The sequence below is a fragment of the Lissotriton helveticus genome, chromosome 12 (assembly GCF_964261635.1).
Source record: "Lissotriton helveticus chromosome 12, aLisHel1.1, whole genome shotgun sequence".
NCBI classification, from domain to species: Eukaryota; Metazoa; Chordata; class Amphibia; order Caudata; family Salamandridae; genus Lissotriton; species Lissotriton helveticus.
In genome coordinates this window covers 99,994,411-100,015,239 of record NC_136073.1, presented here as the reverse complement: position 1 = coordinate 100,015,239, position 20,829 = coordinate 99,994,411, and the positions used below count along the sequence as shown (strand labels likewise).

General features: G+C 40.3%; 1 protein-coding gene across 1 annotated transcript in view; it reads right to left on the bottom strand.

Annotated features, from left to right (window-relative positions):
• Positions 1-547: 547 nt before the first annotated feature.
• LOC144797944 (extracellular calcium-sensing receptor-like) overlaps positions 548-20,829 on the bottom strand; it is a 48,846-nt gene continuing 28,564 nt past the window's right edge. Inside the window, exons 4-6 of the mRNA XM_078668748.1 lie at positions 9,209-9,449; positions 3,709-3,832; positions 548-1,476 (exon numbers count right to left, since the gene is read on the bottom strand). Of these exons, the coding sequence (XP_078524874.1) occupies positions 548-1,476; positions 3,709-3,832; positions 9,209-9,449 (1,294 nt within the window). The remainder of the gene's footprint in view (positions 1,477-3,708; positions 3,833-9,208; positions 9,450-20,829) is intronic.

The window sequence follows — 20,829 nt, the reverse complement described above, 5'->3', positions numbered from 1 at the left end:
GTAACTGTGTATAATATGTAGTATTCTCATTGTGTAATGTATTGTAATGAAATGTATTCTTTTGTAACTACAATTGCTTCTTGCACACCAGTCATTGTTCATTTATATTCTCCTCTGGATTTTTCCATCAAAAACCATTGACATTTCTATGAAAGATGCATTTGTGGCTTCTACAACATTTCTGGAATAATGTATTCATAAACAAAAATAAAAACACGCAGACCCAAAATGAGATAGAGAATCATCGGGGGATGCATGCATTTAGTGTTGGCTGTATTCTATTGAAATACCATCCTGGTCCTCGTTCGAACACATCTGTTAAGTCTGAAGCTGATCCACTCACACCAAGAGGCCATTACAATGGCTATAGTAGGGGGGTTGAAAAACAGGTAGCATAATATTACTGCAATAGTTACCTGCTGTGGTGATGGGAGGATCTCAACTCATACTGTAGGATTTGCAGGATAAAATAACACTTTGGAATAAATAGTCTAGCATGCATCAATGACAGATCTCTTCGCAATCATGAAGCCATTTTTCATTATTTTTAAACATTCTTTATCTTTTTATTTCTAGAAGTTCCTTTCCCTAGTAGGTGTCCTCTAGTGTTCAGATCTGGTCTCAGTAATATAATGTAACATTTTGGGAAAAATATGCAGGAGAGGAGCCCAACACTGGATGATATTATTGCAAAGACCTCCACGGCCACCACATATTTCCCTTGTGTACTGATATAGCCTGGGATAAAAGACAGCCACACACTGAGGAAGACAAGCATACTGAATGTGATCCATTTGGCCTCGTTGAAGCAGTCAGGCAAAGTTCTTGCTAGGAAAGCCACCAAGAAGCTTACACAAGCCAACAGTCCTAGGTATCCCAACATGCACCACAAGGCAGTCTCTGAACATTCATTACACTGGAAGATGATTGTCTCAGTCTTCAGCTTCATGTTCTTTTCTGAAAATGGAGGGCAAAGCAAGAGCCAGATGATGCAGATAAAAATCTGAAGAAGTGTACAACCAGAGACAGTGACCACTGGAACGTGAGGACCGAGCCATCGCCTCATATTACAGCCGGGCTTTGTGGCTTTGAACGCTATGATCACCATAATGGTTTTAGCCAAAACACAAGATATGCACAGGGAAAATATTATGCCAAAGGCAGGCTGGCGGAGTAAGCATGTGATTGTCTGAGGTTCCCCAATGAAGAGAAAAGAACAGAGAAAGCTCAGTAGCAGTGCACCCAAGACAAGATAAGTGAGCTCACGGTTGTTGGCCTTGACAACAGGAGTATTTGCATACTTAATGAAAATGGCCAGAATGGCAAGTGTTTTGAGTGAACACGCTATGGCTACATAGGACAACATCATCCCAAGAAGCTCCTGATACAATAGAAATTCAATATTCTTTGGAATGCATTTGTTTCTCTCCTGATTGGACCACTGGTCTTCTGGACATGCCCAACACATACTTGATCCTGAAAAAAAGTTGAAATAATGTCAACTAGATACAAAAACATGTTCAACAAGACACCTTTTTGCATGTGTGTTTGATGTTGCTAGAAATTCTATTTTGCTGACCTCTGCTTCAGAATGTGTTGTATATCACCCAGGGACTAACGACAGAGAAGAATAATTTCATCAGTCACAAGCTCAGCCTTTGCATGCAAGCACCAAGTTTATGCATCCATCAAATTTGCCTTGTGTTTATGGCAGACAAGAGTACCCTTCTCTCCACTTGCTAATCCCTTCACTGCAGGAGTTTTTGCCTACCCATATGCTGGACACTTTTCCCAATGTTTGCAATTACCATAGGCAAACATGTTTGCTGCACTTGCCAAGACATATGGGATCCATTTCTATTACCTGCATCTTTCTCATCTTACGGGCGAAAAGAGGTGAAGAATCTGAATTCAAATTCAGCAATGAATCAACTGTCTTATGAAATAATTTAGAAAAAGGTGTCCTAGGGAATCCTGCCATTCATGGTCCTTTAATTTCCAAGGAGACTGTTGATGCTATTTCAAGACTTTAGGTGATAACTATATTGTATTTGTTCTGCACAGTTGAAACCGTGCTGTGATCTTTTCTATGACCTTTCTTCATATCTTATTGATGAGTGGTGTAGAAAAGAGACTACTTTGAAATTGTAGAATGGAAACTTCTGAGTCAGGCATTTCATACCTGGGGCAATATTTCTATAATGTAGTGATCCAGTCATACATTTGAGGTCAACATTCATCAAGACTGTAGCCATTCAATATACCCCATTAAGGTGAATAGCTTGATATCATTGATAATGCAAATATTGTATTGACAAGAAAACTTTTACATATCCTGAAAAGAGGACTAATATCAATTGGTCCACAGAGAAGTTCAATACATTTTGGCCTCTGATTATTCCATAGATTATTTCTATATTCTGAGGGAATATTTTAGTGAGAGAAAGTACACCTTGAAAGCAGATTTGTGAAATCACTCATGTTCACATTTGGTACCATTTGGATATTATGGGTCACAATTTAAGTCAAATTTCCACATGACTACCTCAATAACTGCTGTGGTGAAGTAGACAATCTTTTGTGGATTAGCCTCAAAGTATTGTGTCATGTTCAGTTTCTGTGTCACGTTATCATTTAGCTGTTTCATTTATACACTTTCTTTTCTGGAAAAAACTTCGATTTTTTTCTGTATTGCAAACTGACTAGTGAAACATTCAACAAATAGCACATTTTTATACAGAATATACTGGACCATGAAAAAACTAAGAGGCTAAATTAGATTTTGGGGAGAGGGTACTCTGTTACAACTGTGATGGAGTATAATCTTCTCCGAACCAAAGAGCCGCTTGTCTGATTAACAAGCGAGCAGACCTTCAGTATGTCAGCGATTGAGCATCCTACAGCTCTGTCACTGACATACTCCTCTGATGACCTTACTGTATGAGACATGGGAGTTTTGGTCCTTTGGCCACCATCCCGTTTTAGAGTGGTAAGGAACAGTGAAAACTGCAAAACTACCACACAGTGGGAGGCAACTCCCATGTTGTGGGCTCAGTAGTTTTTAATTGTTCAAAAATAAAATTCCACTTTGAGATTTTGTTTTTGAAAAATCACAAACAAGTTAGAAGATTGATCAACTGTACCATTATTTTAATTATACCGTTCATTCAGTCTTTTCACGCATTGACTTGAGCCTCAGTGATGACATTTCCTGTCAATAACCAGAGAGGTCAGCAGGGCAGGCAGACGTCTCTATATCTGAAAGAGAGATACCCAATCAGGGCAACAGAATGTTTTAAATAGAAATTAAATCAGACCCCAAGGGTAAATTTACAGTTTTTGCTGCCCCTTGCCACCAGGTTTTCATTGCAGTAACGGGGAGTGAAAACTGGCCATTCAACCTCCCTCTCTATATTCGACAGGTGGTCTAAAGGCAAAGGCTCCAAAGGCTTGCACTCTATCAGGACAATAGAGGAGCTGTCAACAATGAAGTCAGAGTAAGCTCTGTCTCTAACATAGTTAAAGTCTGCTCACATGCAAATCAGGCGGGTGGACCTAGAGTTTGGCTGTGCGGGTACTCTGTTGTAGTTGCGACGGAGTACCCATTTTGCCAAAATTCGAAATCAGCCCCTATCTTTCCAAAATCACTCTTGGACATTATGCAAAAAAAAAATTCTGAAAATAATTTCCAGTAAGATCTTTCTCTACCTGTTTCATTTGAAATTTCTCCTTCAGAACATTGGATGCAGTCAAAGCAGCAACCTGGCCGTCCATCCTGAGCCGCTTTCCTGTAGCCAGGAGCACAGCTCTCACTGCACACGGATCGGGGGACCTTTGTATGGGAATTAGGAAAGCCATAGCATTTGAAAAAGAATAGGAAAACAAATTGCCATGAATTACATACCATAAAGTATGGAATCACATTGAAAACAATAACAGATGTCATTTTTTTATATTACAAAGAATCATCAAAACATAATGCTTATGAACATTGTCTGATATTGATAATGGGGGAATAAATAGTTATCAATTTACATGCCACAAGCAACCTTTTAATGACTGATAATTGCTTGTTTACCACGATCGAAGTTGTGCATGATGTACTCATTATTGGATGTTTTTTTAATCTTATTTGCTCATTCATATTTAGTACAGTCATATTGTTTGTATTAGAAACAATAGTGATACATTGCTTTATTAATATTAGGCTACAAGGGATACATTTATTTTGGAATATTGACAATTTATTTTAAATTTCAGAATATAAAAATCAAAAGAATGGGCATACTGACCTTGTGTGTATGTAAGCCTGTAGTCATCAGAGTCATGTTTAGGAAGACAGTCTGAAAAGACTGGAAAATTGTCAGGACCTTAGGTCTTGGCCAGAATGAGTTAACAGGATCTGTTTATTCATGTTTAGAAGTCAAATACATTTCATGTTGGTTAGGTTTGCTTGGTACATTGTAAGGGGAAAAGTGGCACAGTTCCCCTATTGCATTATTCTAGTCAAATGAATGATCGTGAACGGGGCTATTTACTCCTGACCCTGTAATAAAGGATATCATGCAGATGAAAGCTGCATCACCCACAACGCACTGTTCTGGAAAACTGGAGGTCCCATGGCAGGCCTCTGGATCTTTCCAATCTTGCAGATCAGTCGCCAAGCAGCATACTCGAAAAGTAATAGCTTTAAAGTTGCAGATAGTAGGGATTTTCACTCTTCAGCCTTCCAGATGCTGTGGCTATGCAGCTGGAAATTGCAGCACAATGAGAATGATGTTGAGAAGTATGGGATTTTTAGAGGCTTACTGGGTCAGAGGGAGAGCCCAAACAGACCCAGGACTTGAGGTGGGAATCTCCTTCCCTTTTGTCGACAGCACTTGTTTACTGAATTGACAGAATAATACTTGGCAATATGAGAGGCTGAGTTTTAGAAGTATTTTAGCATTCCTTTGGGGGGAATGAAAAGGGTTATGAACTTATGAATAAAAAGCTACACCACATACCAAAAATAAGAGGAATCTCTTAGAAAATCTAAAGATACACAATGGAAGATTAACAGAAAGGTATATTAATGTGATCACCACGAGGGGGGAATTAGGAATGACAATCCAATGCAGATGATTGTCTTTAGCAAACAAAGTTACTGATTGCTCCCTGATTCAATATTCCATATGATCCATGAGAACAAAACTATACAAAAATGTTAAAATGTCCATCGTTTTGTGTAGATAAACTGGTAGTTTTGATGGGGCTGGGTTCCATGTTCTAGGCTTACTCTGGAACCCCCGGTCAATGGCTCATCGGTGCCTGCCTAAAATGTGGAGGAGAGACAAAAACATCGGCGAATTCTACAATACCATTCCTGTTGCCAATGTTGTTAAAGGAAGGCAGACTACTGATCTAAATTTTATTACGTTTATTATAACGCCAAGAAAAGTTGGACATACAAATACCTCAAAATGAGTATGTAAATGTACATGGGCACTAATACAAAACCGAATCTATTAAAGATATTTAGATGGTGCAACATGCACAGAATAACCAATTCCTGAATTAAGACACAAATGATTAAAGAAACTACATCAAAAGACTTCTTCATCAATGGATTGTAATTAAAAGTGTTGGAAATGGCTCTTTTTGCAGAATTATCCACAAACCTTTTGCTTCTTCCTCCTATTGTATTTCCTGACCTGTGTTTGTTGGCTCTTGGGGTCTGGGATCTCTGTGTAAATTGTTATTGTGATTGGTTCTCCCTGATTGGCATATTTGTTTTACCAGCAAGTCCCTAGTAAAGTGCACTGGGTGTGCCTGGGCTGGTAAGTCAAATGTTTCTAGTTGGCCTGCAGCCCTGTTCATACCACCCACATGAGTAGCCTCGAAAAGATATCTCAGGCCTGCCACCGCAGTGCCTGCGCACAGTTTGTTAACTGCCATGTCGACTTGGCAAGTGCACCCACTTGCATTAGCGTAATGAAAAGTGAGGGGGCCTCCCTGCACGGTACTTAGAGGGGCCCCCTCCGGGCTCAATCAGCTAGAGGCCCCCCGCACCGCGGGGGCTGCGTGGGCCTGTGTTACGCCCCTGCCCACTTGCACGGCCCTACCCTTCCCTATCCTTACAAGGCCCAATGTACCCCCTGAGCAGGATGCAGTGTATATGAAAGGTAGAACATTTACTAGTGTGTGTACCATGTCCTGATTGTAAAATACTGGCATTTTTGTTTTTCACCATTTAAAGGCTATCTTGCCCCGTAGGACAGAATGGGGATGCTGTGTAACATTTTACAAGCATATCTTCCCATAGGGATAAGAATGAAAAATTGAGTTTATTAACCCTTAATTTAGGATTAAATAACACATCTTTTAGTAAAGATGGTTTTTAAATCATGGTGTTTGAAAATACCATTTTTAGAAAGTGTCTATTTTCTTGTTCAACCATCCTGTGTGCACCTGTCTGTTTGTGGATTGACTGTCTGGCTTTGGAGTGACAGGGGCTGGGGAGGTACAGTGGCTCTAGGAGTCTGGATAAGTTTGCACTAGGCTAAATAGGCCTGATCTCCAAATAGAGTGGTGGTAGGAGCAGCACCTCTACCTGAATAGGGCTGTGCCTGCCTTCCACAATGCTGGCTCTGCACACCTGTGGTGTGTATGGAGCCAAGGCTCATATTGACAAAGGATGTTGTTGTGCACTTGCAGAGTGCCCCCCATAACTGGTTTGAACTGGGCTCAGAGCCCCTTGCAGAAAGAGAACAAGTACATTTTGGGGAATAAGTATTAGACCCAAAACCCCACCCACACTTTGGATCATTCCTGGAATTCAAGAGGAATCTTTGCCAAGGAGAAGATCTGATCAGACTGAGAAGAAGTACTGCCCTTGCTGTGTGTCTGGGGTTGGCCTGTAGTTGCTATTTCTGCCAAGGAAAGGAGAAGAACTTTGCTCTGTGCTGTCTCCCCTGCTTGAAGGAGATCTCCAAGGGCCTGAAATGAGCTGCCCTCCTGTTCAGAAGTCTCAGAGACACAAAGACTTCACCCCCAGCTCCCCTGAACACTGCAGTTGTGAGTTCTGACCTGTCTTGAGGTGCCTGTGCCAGTTTTGGGCCTCTGGAGGTTGTTGCGGCTGTTTCGGAGCTGGAGGAGAGAAGAAACTCAAAGAACTACAGAAATCAACGCATCACTCTTCTTGCAGCTGTTTTTCTGATGCATCTTCATGGTGCAAGAAGAATTTCCAGCCATTGCTGCAATGCTGCGCAAATCGTCTCCACACCTGTCAGTGCTGCAAGAATCAACACATCGAGGGATTGCGGCTGAAGATGACCACCGCAGCGCCGCGCAACGCCACCGATCTCCGACGCATCTTGAAGATCCACGCATCGTACCTGTGTGGCACACTTTCCCAACGCATTACATGCAGGCTGGAACCGGCACGAAGAATCAACGCATTACTCCCCATTCAGACCGGAATCTATGCAACCCTTCCTCTACAAGCAGAGGGACTGTCACTTTGCCTCCTCAGGGTCCCAGGAATGTCGCATTTCTTTGTTTTTCAGCACTATAGCTGTTTGGCTTGGTGAACTTTGACGCAACTACAGGTACTTTGGTGAAAAGTCACGGATCCATAATTTTCTATCGTTCAAGTTCTTGAAACCTTTTGAAAGTCATATTTTTAACTGTGTATGATTGTCAATTTGGTTCTGTGTAGTTTATATAAATATACTTTATTTTTCTAATATGGTGTGGTGTCCTTTTGTGGTGTTGTCACTATATTACTGTAAGTGTTGGTACAAATACTTTACACATTGCCTTTGGGATAAGCCTGTCTGCTCGTGCCAAGCTACCAAGGGGGTGAGCAGGGGTTATCTAAAGTGTGTATCCTCCTTACCCTGACTAGAAGCAAAGGTCCCCATTTGGACAGAGGTACTTACCTCTGCCAACTAGAGACCCCCATTTCTAACAAAAATAAGTAATCTGTGCCTACTCTACTTCTACTGTGACATCCCTTACTTAGCTTTTCTCAGGCAAATTCCCTGAAAGTTGTCAATTGTGACATCTTCCTAAGAAGCACACTCACGATAAATGGGTCAAGTAGTGTAATGCTACAGAGCACGTTCTAAGATGCTCCATTCTCTCCAGGTAAGGCAGCAGATCCGGACTCTTTCCCTAACCCCAATACAAAAGTCGGATATCACTCCCCCAAGTACATCCCAAGAAGGCCTCATCCAGTTAGACACCTCCCTGTAGGTAATTTTCCATGAAGCAATTGAGCTTTCAGACTCTTGCTCAGTGTCCTTGATTGCCAGGCCTTCCAGACACGAATGACATCCTCCTACATTATCAGCTCCACTCGTTAAGAGGCATCAACTCCTCCCCAGGTCCGTCTAACTCCTGAAACAAAGATGTTATTCTAACTAATGAGGACAAATTTTTGAAGCTGCAACAGAAACATGAAAGTAAACATTCCACATGCACATAAGTTTTAACTAACAACCATCAACTTCAAGAGCGAACAGGGAGAAACGAAAGTTAGACCTACCAACTTCGGCTAATGTAAGAACAGTGCACATGTTAAATACAGACATATATATAAACCATCAATACACACACACGATGTGAGCATCAATAGGAAACCTTCATTAGTCTTGAATACATTTTACACACATATGATTTCCTTTAAATTCAAACATTTACTACGTTAATTCTGTTTAGGGCGAGCTAGATGAAGGTAGAATTACAATGTTCCTTTTTTATTAACAGAGTTTTATATAGCCCGAGCTTGACATGAATCAGATATCAGAGCACTTTACATAGCACCAGTTGCGCTACATGAGGACACATTCATTTTTGTTAGGCATGTGTGAGATTAAGTGATTTGCCCAGAATCACAGGATGTTCAACCTCATTGCCGAGACTTGAACCCAGATTCCCAGATTTGAGGTCGACCGCCCTAGCTGTTAGGCCAACTCCTCTCACCTTAGACAAGATCTTAGACAACTCCTGTCCCCTTAGACAAGATCTGTGGGATCACATCATATCAGCGACACATGCATGCTTGATTGTGTGTGTTCCTATTGGATTATATTCTCTTTAGAGCACAATGGCTTCCTTGAACCATGCATGTCTTGTTGAAGACTAGTTAAAGAGGAGGGCCTTATCATATGTGGAAACAGGAGTTACTGTCATGTCAGAATTCAAAACAAGGCCTGTACTGTACCTCTGCTGTTGTCATGCCCCACTGAATGGCACTGTCATTGATGTACATGTCATGCCCCTTGGACACTGCAGGTATTACACTTCCAATCTTTACAAATGTTATGGCACCATCAGAATCTCCCTGCCAGTTGATGATGTCATATCGCTCTGGGGGGTTCCCCTGGTGGTCGAAAAATATCTCCTCCCCTTCTTTATTCTTGAATCGTACGTGCTTGATGTAATGCAGGATCTGACAAGGTGAAAATAAAGAATACGTTTCCCAGCTATAGGCAATTAACGTGGCACTGTGATGCTATCCCAGCGCTGCATGCATGAAACCAAAATAGTTGCACGTGCCATAGAACATAACTATGTTCAAATAAATGAAACACAGGAATCGACATGCAATGACATTTTGACCACAATGACAACACCTAAAGCAACATCACACAGCATCCAGTCCAGACAAATACAAAGCAATTTGATGAAGTTAATCCAACAAGCTATTAGATGAGATGAAAGAGAGACCCAAGAGTTAGAAAAAACAACAAAAAGTTGCAAATTATGTAGCATATGTCTTGCAGCACTGACTGGGTATCAACCCTTGTAGAAGCCTAAAATGTTGCATGAAATTGTTAATAAAGTATACAGAAAGTGATGGATGGAACACTTGATTTATTCTCAGCCGCTGCTAACTAATCAGTGCTGCGTCCTAATCCATTGTACAGTTTGGACCCAGCCGTATGCATATCCATCTTGACCCTGCTCCAATGGGAAGGTACTCAGTTAACTAGAACATAAGCAACCCAGGACAGGTTTCATCCTAGTTAGGGATCATCAGACAGGTATAGCTTAATTCCAGTGACACAGTGTGCACAGCAACCACGTCTGGCAATGCCCGTCCCACTTAGGTAAACACACTAAAGAATACAAAAAAGTGATAGATGGAATGCTTGAAATAATCTCAGCCACTGGTAATTACTCTGGGTTGCATCCCAAATCATTGTTGTTTTGCACACCATGCCACCTCAGTTTGGAAAAAGCCATAAGCAAATAAGTATTTTCCCTTCTCCAATGGGTTGCAGCACAGCCAAGGACTGCCAGGCCAGGTCCTCACTGAACTTGAATGCAAGCAACTTAGAACCAGTTTTTCCGAAATTAGGGCTCATCAGCCAGGCAATGCTGGGTTCCAGTGACACAGTATGCACGAGACCCATTTCTGGGCATAACCATCTGTTGGACCTGGCTCTCTCTGCAGGGTCACCCCCAAATATTTTGTCTTTGTGCTCCTGTTTTCTGAACCCATTTATGTTGACCTCAGGACTTTGTACACTTTACCACTGCTAACCAGTGCTAACGTGCTTATGCATTCTCCTTTAATCATAGTAAAATTGGCTTACACCCATTTCCGATAATTAATTCACTTATGATTCCCTAGCAAAATGGAACTACATTTACCCAGTATGTGTAATTTAAATGCTACTTGTGGGCCTACAACACTTATTTTGCCACTCATTAAGTAGCCTTTCGCTAAAATGTCTCAGGTCTGCCATTGCAGCCTGTGTGTACCGTTGTAAACTGCCATTCTGACCTGGCAAAAAAAAACTTTTGCCCGTGACCATCAAATAATAAACAAGATTTAGAAATTAGGATTGTGTGAGAGCACTACAACCTGGATATTCTATAACAAAACATGGATACTTTGCGTTCATACCAATTTATGCATGCACAGGGATTAGTGGACCACACAAATATAAAGCGCCAAAATACTGTAGAATAAACAGATATTTATTTTGCATAAGTCAAAAAACACTTTTCAATGAACAAAGGTTGCGCACGGAAAGGAGAAGGGGAGGGTAGTGGTAGTGGGAGGTGAAAGTATAAATCAAAGAATGAAGGAGATAAATTCAATATTTTGCACGTACTGGTAATAAAGACCAGTCATTGCACACCTGTCCATCATACATTTACAAGTAATCTGTAAATTTCAATTGTGCACAAAATGCAGTTTCCAGTAATATGACAAAGAAAATATAGGTACAGGTCTTGATTAATAGAAGTGCGTCGACGTTTTGACTCGACTGTGCTGTCAGGGATTCGGACCTTAGCTGTGAGTCTTCTTCAGGACTGAATGTTGCAACCTTGCCTGGAGCCAAGCCTGGCAGCACAGGTGTAATGTTTTCCAAGCAGAACCGTTTGCGGGTCCAAAGTTGCAGAAATGTGTTACCAGGTGAGTGTCTTCACCATATACTTCCTAATCAGAGAATGGTCCCCTTCCTTAGTTCAAGGGCCACTCGGGAGCCGCCAGCCATCTCAGTCGGCAACCCCATTGAGCGCCACACCTGGACTCTGCCTGCATTGGGTCCTGACTCTCCAAGGGGTGCTCACCAATCCTGGGCCCTGTGAAGTGGGGCTAAAGGTGATGTACCATCTTAAATGTGGTGTCCATCAAAACCAACACAGTTTGACACACCTCGACACAGGAACTCTTAGCCCTCACAGCTCCTCATCTGAACAAATATAGTGCAATGCAACTCGATACAGGACCTTGCTTTGCTTTGCAGAACTTGCTGCTCCTCATTGGAACCAACGTAGCACAATGCAACTTGACACAGTACCTCTCATCTCAGCCATTACAGCTCCTCATCAGAACCTGTGCAGTGAGATGCTACTCAATGCAGAAACCCACATTTTATCCCTCTCAACCCTTCACCGGAACCAATGCAGCGCAACTCCGCATGACACGTAACCATACACTGTTAGAATTGTGGGTGTCTAGTTGGCAGTGGTAGGTACCTTTGTCCAATTAGGGACCCTTGCTTCTACTCAGGGTAATGGGCTACACTTCTAAAATAACCCCTTCTCAACCCCTTGGTAGCTTGTCACAAGCAGATAGGCTTATCTCAGAGGCAGCGTGTAAAGCATTTGTGAACACATACAGTAATACAGTGAACACTACAAATGGACACCACAACCAGTTTAGAAAAAAAAGTATTCCTTACGAGACTTAACACAAGACCAAATGACAAAAATCCACAATACTGTAATCAAAAATAGACATTAAATGGTACACAAAAGCTTAGTTCAATGAAGATGGTAAATGCAACACTCTACTCTCAAAGTACCTGGGATGCGTCATGCAATACAAACAAAAGGGTTGCAGGGAAGTTGATGCGCCATTCCTTACACTTAGGGGAGTGAATGCATTGGTGCCTTACTGCTGTGCAGGGGAGTTGAGGCTCACTTCATTACTGTGTGGGGAGTTGATGCGTTGTTTCTTACTGCGGCCTGGTGACGATGCTGAAAGATGGCGCCTCGATGCGACGATTCGGTGCAATGTGACAAAATGGTGTCTTTGATGCGATGCAACAATGTTGGATGTGATGCGTTCACACCTGACGGCTGTGCAGCAATACCGATAACTTCTGAGCAGCCACAGGCCCTGTCACATACTTCTTCGGTGATGCGATGGTGCCTCTGTGGTGGCAACACGCTACTCTGGTGATGCAACACATTTCATCGGTGATGCGACGGTGAACAGCTGTGGTGGCTGTTCGCTTCTTTGGCAATGAGAAGCCAACTGCTGCTGCGGCGACACGCTTCTCCTCTTTGCGTCACTCTTCCAGCTCCCAGTGACATGCAGTCTTATCAGAGGGCCCCAAACAACAGAATGCACCTCTCTGCAGGTAGAATTGCCAGCAAGGGAATTCAGGGAAGCTGGTGGTGAAGCCTTTTATCCCTGAGACTTCGGGCAGGAGGCAAGCACACTTCAAGCCCTCGGAGATTATGGAAAGTTCACAAAAGTCCTTTTCCCCTTTCCTTGGCAATAAAATACCTAATGTAGGCCATCCCCAGAAATAGCAAACAGCACAGGGGCAGTCTCCTCCTTCAGCGTCCTTGGTTCTTCTCCTTGGCAAAGGTCTGTCTTGATTCCCAGAAGTGGTTTAAAGTTCTGGGGTCTGGGCTCCAATATTTATACCAGTAAATCCTTTGTCCTCTGAAGGCAGAGGGTGCCTGTGCCCAGCCAAACCCAGTTCTGTGCAGCTTTCTGGCAGGAGGTGGAGACATCATTTTTGAAAGCAGACCTGGGAAAGGTAGCTGAAAGGAAATCTCCTCCCCCTACTCTCTATTCGGATGTATGATGTTACAACTAAAGTGAGTACAACGCGTGCTGTTACATCGCGGTCGTTACAATGAACGCGATGTTAAGGATGTTTTCCCCTTGGACAATAGTCCTAATTAATCCCTGAACAGACCTCAAGTCTGATGACCTTCTATGTTGTCATACTCATTTGTACATATGCTGAAGTGGTTCTGGCAACGGATCACTGACATAATATCGACCTCACAAAAATCGAGATACAAAAATATCGAGTCAAAAATATCGAGAGACAAAATATCGACTCCCTATCTTCAAACAGGTAAGTACCAAAATATCGACTCCAAAATATCGACTTACAAAAATATAGACAGTCAAAATATAGATTTTTTTAAATGTTTTAAAATTAAGTTAAAACTAATATAGTAATAAATATATTTAATATAAACTTAGAAATAATTATTAAATACATGTAGTATTAATAAATAATTAATATAATTAAAAAAAGTATATCACCAAAAAGAATACATATATATATATATATATATATAAAAACATATTATTAAATAAACATATATAACATTTTTAGCATAGCATAGAAAATGGTTAAAATTTATTGTTACAACTATAGTGAGTTCAACATTAGCAAAAGTGTTGGATAGCGTAGAGGTAAAATTTACTATTCCCACTCCAGTGGGTGCAACAGTAGGGAAAGCGCTGGATAGCATATGGGTTAAAATTACTATTCCAACTCCAGTGGGTGCAACAGTAGGGAAAGCGCTGGATAGCGTAGGGGTTAAAATTACTATTCCCACTCCAGTGGGTGCAACAGTAGGGAAAGCGCTGGATAGCGTAGGGGTTAAAATTACTATTCCCACTCCAGGGATGTATGACGTTACAACGCATACTTTTACGATGCCTACCATTACAACGAAACTTTTACAACGCAAAAACTTTTACAACGCATACATTTACAACGCAAGATTTTACAACGCATATACCTTTACAACGCATACCATTACAATGTAAGTATTGGTAAGTATATAATAATTTTTTTAATATAAATTAATGAAAATTATTATAATATAATTTAATTTTATTTAATTGTATTTAATTAATTTAATTTAAATGTAATTTTACTTTATTTTACTTTGTTTTTACAAAGTACCCCTGTACCCCAAAAACCCAAAACTGACCCTGAACCCTAAAAATACCCCTTTACCCAAAAACTGAAAACTGACCCTGAACCCTAAAAATACCCCTTTACCCAAAAACTGAAAACTGACCCTGAACCCTAAAAATACCCCTTTACCCAAAAACTGAAAACTGACCCTGAACCCTAAAAATACCCCTTTACTCAAAAACTGAAAACTGACCCTGAACCCTAAAAATACCCCTTTACCCAAAAACTGAAAACTGACCCTGAACCCTAAAATTACCCCTTTACTCAAAAACTGAAAACTGACCCTGAACCCTAAAAATACCCCTTTACCCCAAAAACTGAAAACTGACCCTGAACCCTAAAAATACCCCTTTACCCAAAAACTGAAAACTGACCCTGAACCCTAAAAATACCCCTTTACCCAAAAACTGAAAACTGACCCTGAACCCTAAAAATACCCCTTTACCCCAAAAACTGAAAGCTGACCCTGAACCCTAAAAATACCCCTTTACCCAAAAACCCAGAACTGACCCTGAACCCTAAAAATACCCCTTTACCCAAAAACCCAAAACTTAAATTTAATTTCCAAAAGCAATTACTTTTATTTACAAAGTAAATTTTATTTAATGGTCAATTATTAATCAATTAACAAATTTAATTAATTAACATATTTAATTAGTTATTATTAAATTACTCCCCACCCTATCCCCCTATAAACTCACAACCCACTACAGAAATTAATTTACTAATTATTATTTATTTATTCTTTAAATATTTATAATTACCAATTATATTTTAATTATTTACCAAATAATAATTAATTAACAATCATTATTAATTTACATATTTAATTAATTTAATTTAAATTACTTCCCACCCTATTCCCCTATAAACCCACAGCCCGCTACAGAAAATATTTTACGAAAATTTAATTATTGATCAATTAATCAATTATTATGAATTACCAATTATATTTTAAGTAATTAACAATTAATAATTAATTAACAATTACTATTATATTACAGATTTAATTAATTATATTTAAATTACTTCCCACCCTATTCCCCTATAAACCCACAACCCGCTACAGAAAATATTTTACGAAAATGTAATTATTGATCAATTAATCAATTATTATTAATTACCAATTATATTTTAATTAATTAACAAATAATAATTAATTAACAATTACTATTATATTATAGATTTAATTAATTATATTTAAATTACTTCCCACCCTATTCCCCTATAAACCCACAAGCCTCTACAGAAAATATTTTACGAAAATGTAATTATTGATCAATTAATCAATTATTATTAATTACCAATTATATTTTAATTAATTAACAATTAATAATTCATTAACAATTACTATTATATTACAGATTTAATTAATTATATTTAAATTACTTCCCACCCTATTCCCCTATAAACCCACAACCCGCTACAGATTTATATTACACAATTATTACAAATTATAAAACACTTACCTTATTTTCGATATTTTTGTTGTCTATATTCTATCTAGTCGATATTATGTCTAGTCTATATTTTTGATTCGATATTTTGGCTATTAATATCGATAGTAATCGATATTTTTGTAGTCTATATTATGTCTGGTCGATATTTTGTCTAGTCTATATTTTTACCTCAATATTATGTCCAGTCGATATTTTTGAGGTCGATATTATGTCTGTTCACCTCTGGCAACATGTTGCCATGTTACAAGTAAATAAATGATCAAAAGTAACATTTTGTCGATGACATTCACTCTTGCAATGTACATTCAGTAAACAGGTAGTGTGATGATAAGAACATCTGGCACTAGATGTGTTGAAAGCCAAACTGTTCTGATAAGCCTTTACATGAAGTAACCTCACAGATCCACACATTACTCCCAAGCACAGCTCAGATCACAGTCTACAAAAAGGTGGCAAATTAGAGAGGAAACCAAGCAGCATGCTTGCACTCACTGGTGTTGGCCCAACTATTGAAGGAGGCCCAGTGAAAAGCTAGCATGTGCTTCCCTTGCCTGAAAACTAACCTTAGCTCTCTGACTGCTCTCATACCACAATGGAACTAAAAATCAGGCTTTTCTCTGAAAATGGTATTCACGTGGAGATTTTGTAATTTGGAAGCCCTTTCAATATGGTTATGAGATTCTCATCTAACTAAATCATTGTGGTCTGGTGGAAGTGTGTTTGGTTAGTGAAGTTCAGTCAGTCCAATGTTTCAGTAAAGGTGCATAACCCTCGTTAGAAATGTGCCTGGGGTGTGGTATATATTGGGTAAAATATTACCACTTCATTTTGGGTGTTGGCCATTGAAGTGGGAAATTACTTTGGACATTGGTGATAGTTTTTCCTCAAGGTGAGGTCTCTTCCTCAGATAAATTCTCCTAGGTTTTCTCTTGTAAACATATTTGGGGGAAACCCCAAGGGTAGAGGTTGTTATGCAAAACCCATAATGCTGATCCAGAAAGCAACACATGTTTCCTCAGTGCTCTGGAACAAAAAGAAATTCTTAACGTTCAGACTAGAGGATGTGCTGAGTCTCATTTGAAAATCTAGGAGGTAAGATGTACCCTGCTAACTAATGTTGCAAGGGTTTGGGGTAACCAGTTAAACTAGCATCAAAACAAATAACCCGTAGACAAAACAAAATAGGCATACCAATCCAAGTGGTTAAACAATCCCACTTCTCTTTCTTAAAAAAATCAAAAAATCAGAAGAGAGCATCTACAAAAACCAATTCATTTGTATTTCACAAATCAAAATATTTTAAATGTCTAAATGCCATATTGACCCTAGGGACAACTAAAATTAGCAAAATTAACCTCAGAAAATATCCCTTCTAAAAAGCACTAATACAATACAAATAACACAATTTATATTAAAGAGAAGGAACAAGCTCGGGCGCAATATGATCTGGTACAGCAGTGAAACCACCCTCATTATGCTTAGATTTATCAGCCCACTCTGCTTTTTCTTAGTATGAAATAATGTCCTGCAGAGCTGCAGTCTGTCGACATTTTGGTTCCACTCATATTACTTCAGAGGAAAGTCATCAAGACCAGGTGAAGGTTATGTATTTTAGAGTATAAGGGTGTTGATTGAATAAACAGCAATTTCTTCAGACCATCCTAGGTTAATTTGAGAGGGTTCCACTTCAATTGAAACACCCATTTGCGTAAATAGCACCATGGATTTGGACTAAATGATTGGGAATCCTTTTGTTCTAACAAAGTTGCATTGATTAAGAAACTCTATAGGAACATTTTTCTGGTGTGCTTTGGGGCTTGTGATAGTAGATTGCAATTAGACTACTTTTGTAGGTCTAAAAGTGGAATACTCAAGGTGGGTGAGTATTTGGCAGCAGGTGTGCCCCCAATACGAAATTGAATGAAATTGAAGTATTGCGACATTTACTGTTAATGTACTTATGTTGATGTGCATTTCAAGTTAGCATATCCGCCGATTTCTCGGATACAGATTTCTCACATTGACAGCCATGTCAAAGGAATGAAAAGGCATCGGGCGGCAGTTCTGTTTCTCGTAACCTTAGAGTCAATTTGTGAACTAATAATACAGCACGCAAACAGTATTAAAGTGAAAACACAACACAAGGATAATCCCACACCAATTTAGAAAAAGAAAGTAAATTTTAATAAATTAAATGACACCAAAATGACAAATATCTAATCTGTAGAAATGGAGATATGATATTTTAAAGATTTGGAAAACAGAGTGCATAAAAGTAGAAAGCCTGACCTGTGGTTACCTTCATGCGCTGGACCGGGAAAAAACACAAGTTCAGGCGGACTGCGGTGGAGCACGAGTCAGAAAGAGGGACCAGGTTAGTCCAACTCAAAACCGTACCATATGTTGCCTCCTGTGTTTTTGCTATGTTTTTGCTGGTCTAGATGCTTTGGGCACTTTGCCACTGCTATTCAGTGCAAAGTACAAGTGCTCCCTATTCTAAATTATTGTAATGGATAAGTGATTCCATGATTGGCTTATTTCATGTACTTGTTAGACTCTAGTACAGTGCACCATGTGAGCCCAGGGCCTGTAAATTAAATGCTGCTGATGGTGCAGCGCTGGTTGTGCCACCCACGGAAGCAGCTTGTAAAATGTGGCTCAGGCCTGCCATTGCAGAGCCTGTGTGCAGCCTGGGGCTGCCATGTCGACTATGCAAGTGCACCCACTTGCCAGTCCATAAACGTTCCCTTTTCTACATGTTAGTCACCCCTAGGGAAGGCCCAAGGTACCCCCATGGACAGGGTGCATTGTATGTAGAAGGTAGGACATGCCCTGATGTTAGTGGGCACTTTGATTATAACATGTTATAATCCTAACCGACTCAGGAAACTAGGTAGAAATTCGAGTTTAGTATGCCTGAACTCAGAATGTTAAAATACATCTTTTAGTGAAGGTGGTTTTTACATTCTGTGTTTGAAAATACCACTTTTAGAAAGTAGGTATTTTCATGGCTAAAACATCCAGTATGCCTCTGCTAGTTTTTTTGTATTCCATTTCTGGTTTGTGAGTGACAGGGAGCTGGAGAGGGCTTTGGCTTCAGCAGTCTGACGGGTCAGGGCTGGGCTGAATAGGACCTGCATTGAATAGAGAGTAGGGGGCGGAGATATCCTTTCACTGACCTGAGCCATCAAGAATAGAGGGGAAACATCCTTAACATCGCAGTCAGTACACCACGATGCGGTTACATCGCAGTCGTTACAACAAAGGCGATGTAACCACACTATGCCAATACAACGCAAGTCTTTACATTGCCTAGCGCTAGATGGCGTACTAACATTACAAATAGTGTAGTTTGCCATCTCAACACCTTCCCTACTGTTAAGTGGACTGGAGTTGGAATAGTAAATTACACTTTTCTAATGTTAGCACGCCATCTAGCGCAAGTCGATGTAAAGACTTGCGTTGTAAGGGCATAGCGTGGTGACATTGCAGTCGTTCTAACGACCGCGATGTACCGGCACACGTTGTACTCACTTTCGTTGTAACATCATACATCTTGTTCAAGGTAGACAAACTGGGAGCTTGGAATGAGCTGATAGGACATGATATATTATGAGGTGAGGAGACCTACTGGACATAAAAGAGGGGGAGGGGGCCCTATACAGGGACCCAATATTGCTTATGGATTGTAGGCTTCCTTGAAAAGGTTTTGTCAGCTTTGCTTTTCTAAAGTTGGGCAAGAGTTGGTCCAAAGAATTCACAGAGTAGTATCCTGAACTCTCATGATCCCCTTTAAAGTCCTTTTTCACACACTTTCAGTTTTTGTTTGCATTCTTTATTGGCATGGCTAATCTGCCCAGCTTTGAAGGTCATTTGAAAGGGAGTACAGCCTTTTCATGGTCTCCTGCAGTCTTGAAATTGGTTTTGGACCATCTTCAGATACCTTGGAGGTTCTCAACTAATACATTCTCCTTCATGTCCCTAAATACTTTTTGAAAAACTTTTATAATGTTCTTTTTCATTAAAGATGTCTTCATAACAATTTCATAATACATAAAGAGATGAATGGAATGCATGAATGAATCTCAGTCACTGGTAATTACTCAAACAACATCCCAGTTAAGCATGGCCGGAAAATCCGTTCCGCTCGCGGATTTTGCGGATTTTCGGTAAATTCACGATCCGCGAACTCCCGCGAATTTGCCAAAAAGCCGCAAATCCGCGAGCGGCGGATCCGGGGGGCAAAAGTTCAAGCCTTCAAGCTTGAAGTTGTTGTAACTATTTTAGGATGTCGCCGGCAAACCGCCAGCGCCATCCTAAAATAGTTACTAAGTTAGCTTCAACAGGAAGCACAAATAGATAAAATAAAGCTGGTGCTCGAGCACCTGCTTTATTTTATCTATTAGTGCTTCCTGTTGAAGCTAACTTAGTAACTATTTCAGGATGGTGCTGGCAGCTTGCCGGCGCCATCCTAAAATAGTTACAGGATGATGGACAGCTCACTCAAGGGATATGAAGGGCAGGGTTCATTCTGGCACGATGGTCCTGTCACAAAAATTAAACCTCAACAGGAAGCACTTACAGATATCAATAAAGCATGTGCCCTAGTTGAAGCTCAAATTCAGTGACGCATTCATCAGCCCAAAAACAATCGTGAGCATTGTCGAGGCTAGGCAGGTGTGCTTTCTTCCCAAATCTACCGTTGAAAATCAGCTGTGATGCTGGATAGAGGCCTTTGCATCCTTGACTTTCACGAGCGCAATCCCCTGGCTGTTCCTGTGACCAGGAGCTTCTTTCTCTTCATCTGCTGCTCTCATCGGTCTCTGACCTTTTTACACACCAGAGGCATGTGTGCTTGCATGTAAGGCCCGTCTGTTTGGCCCCGCCCACACACTTGCGGT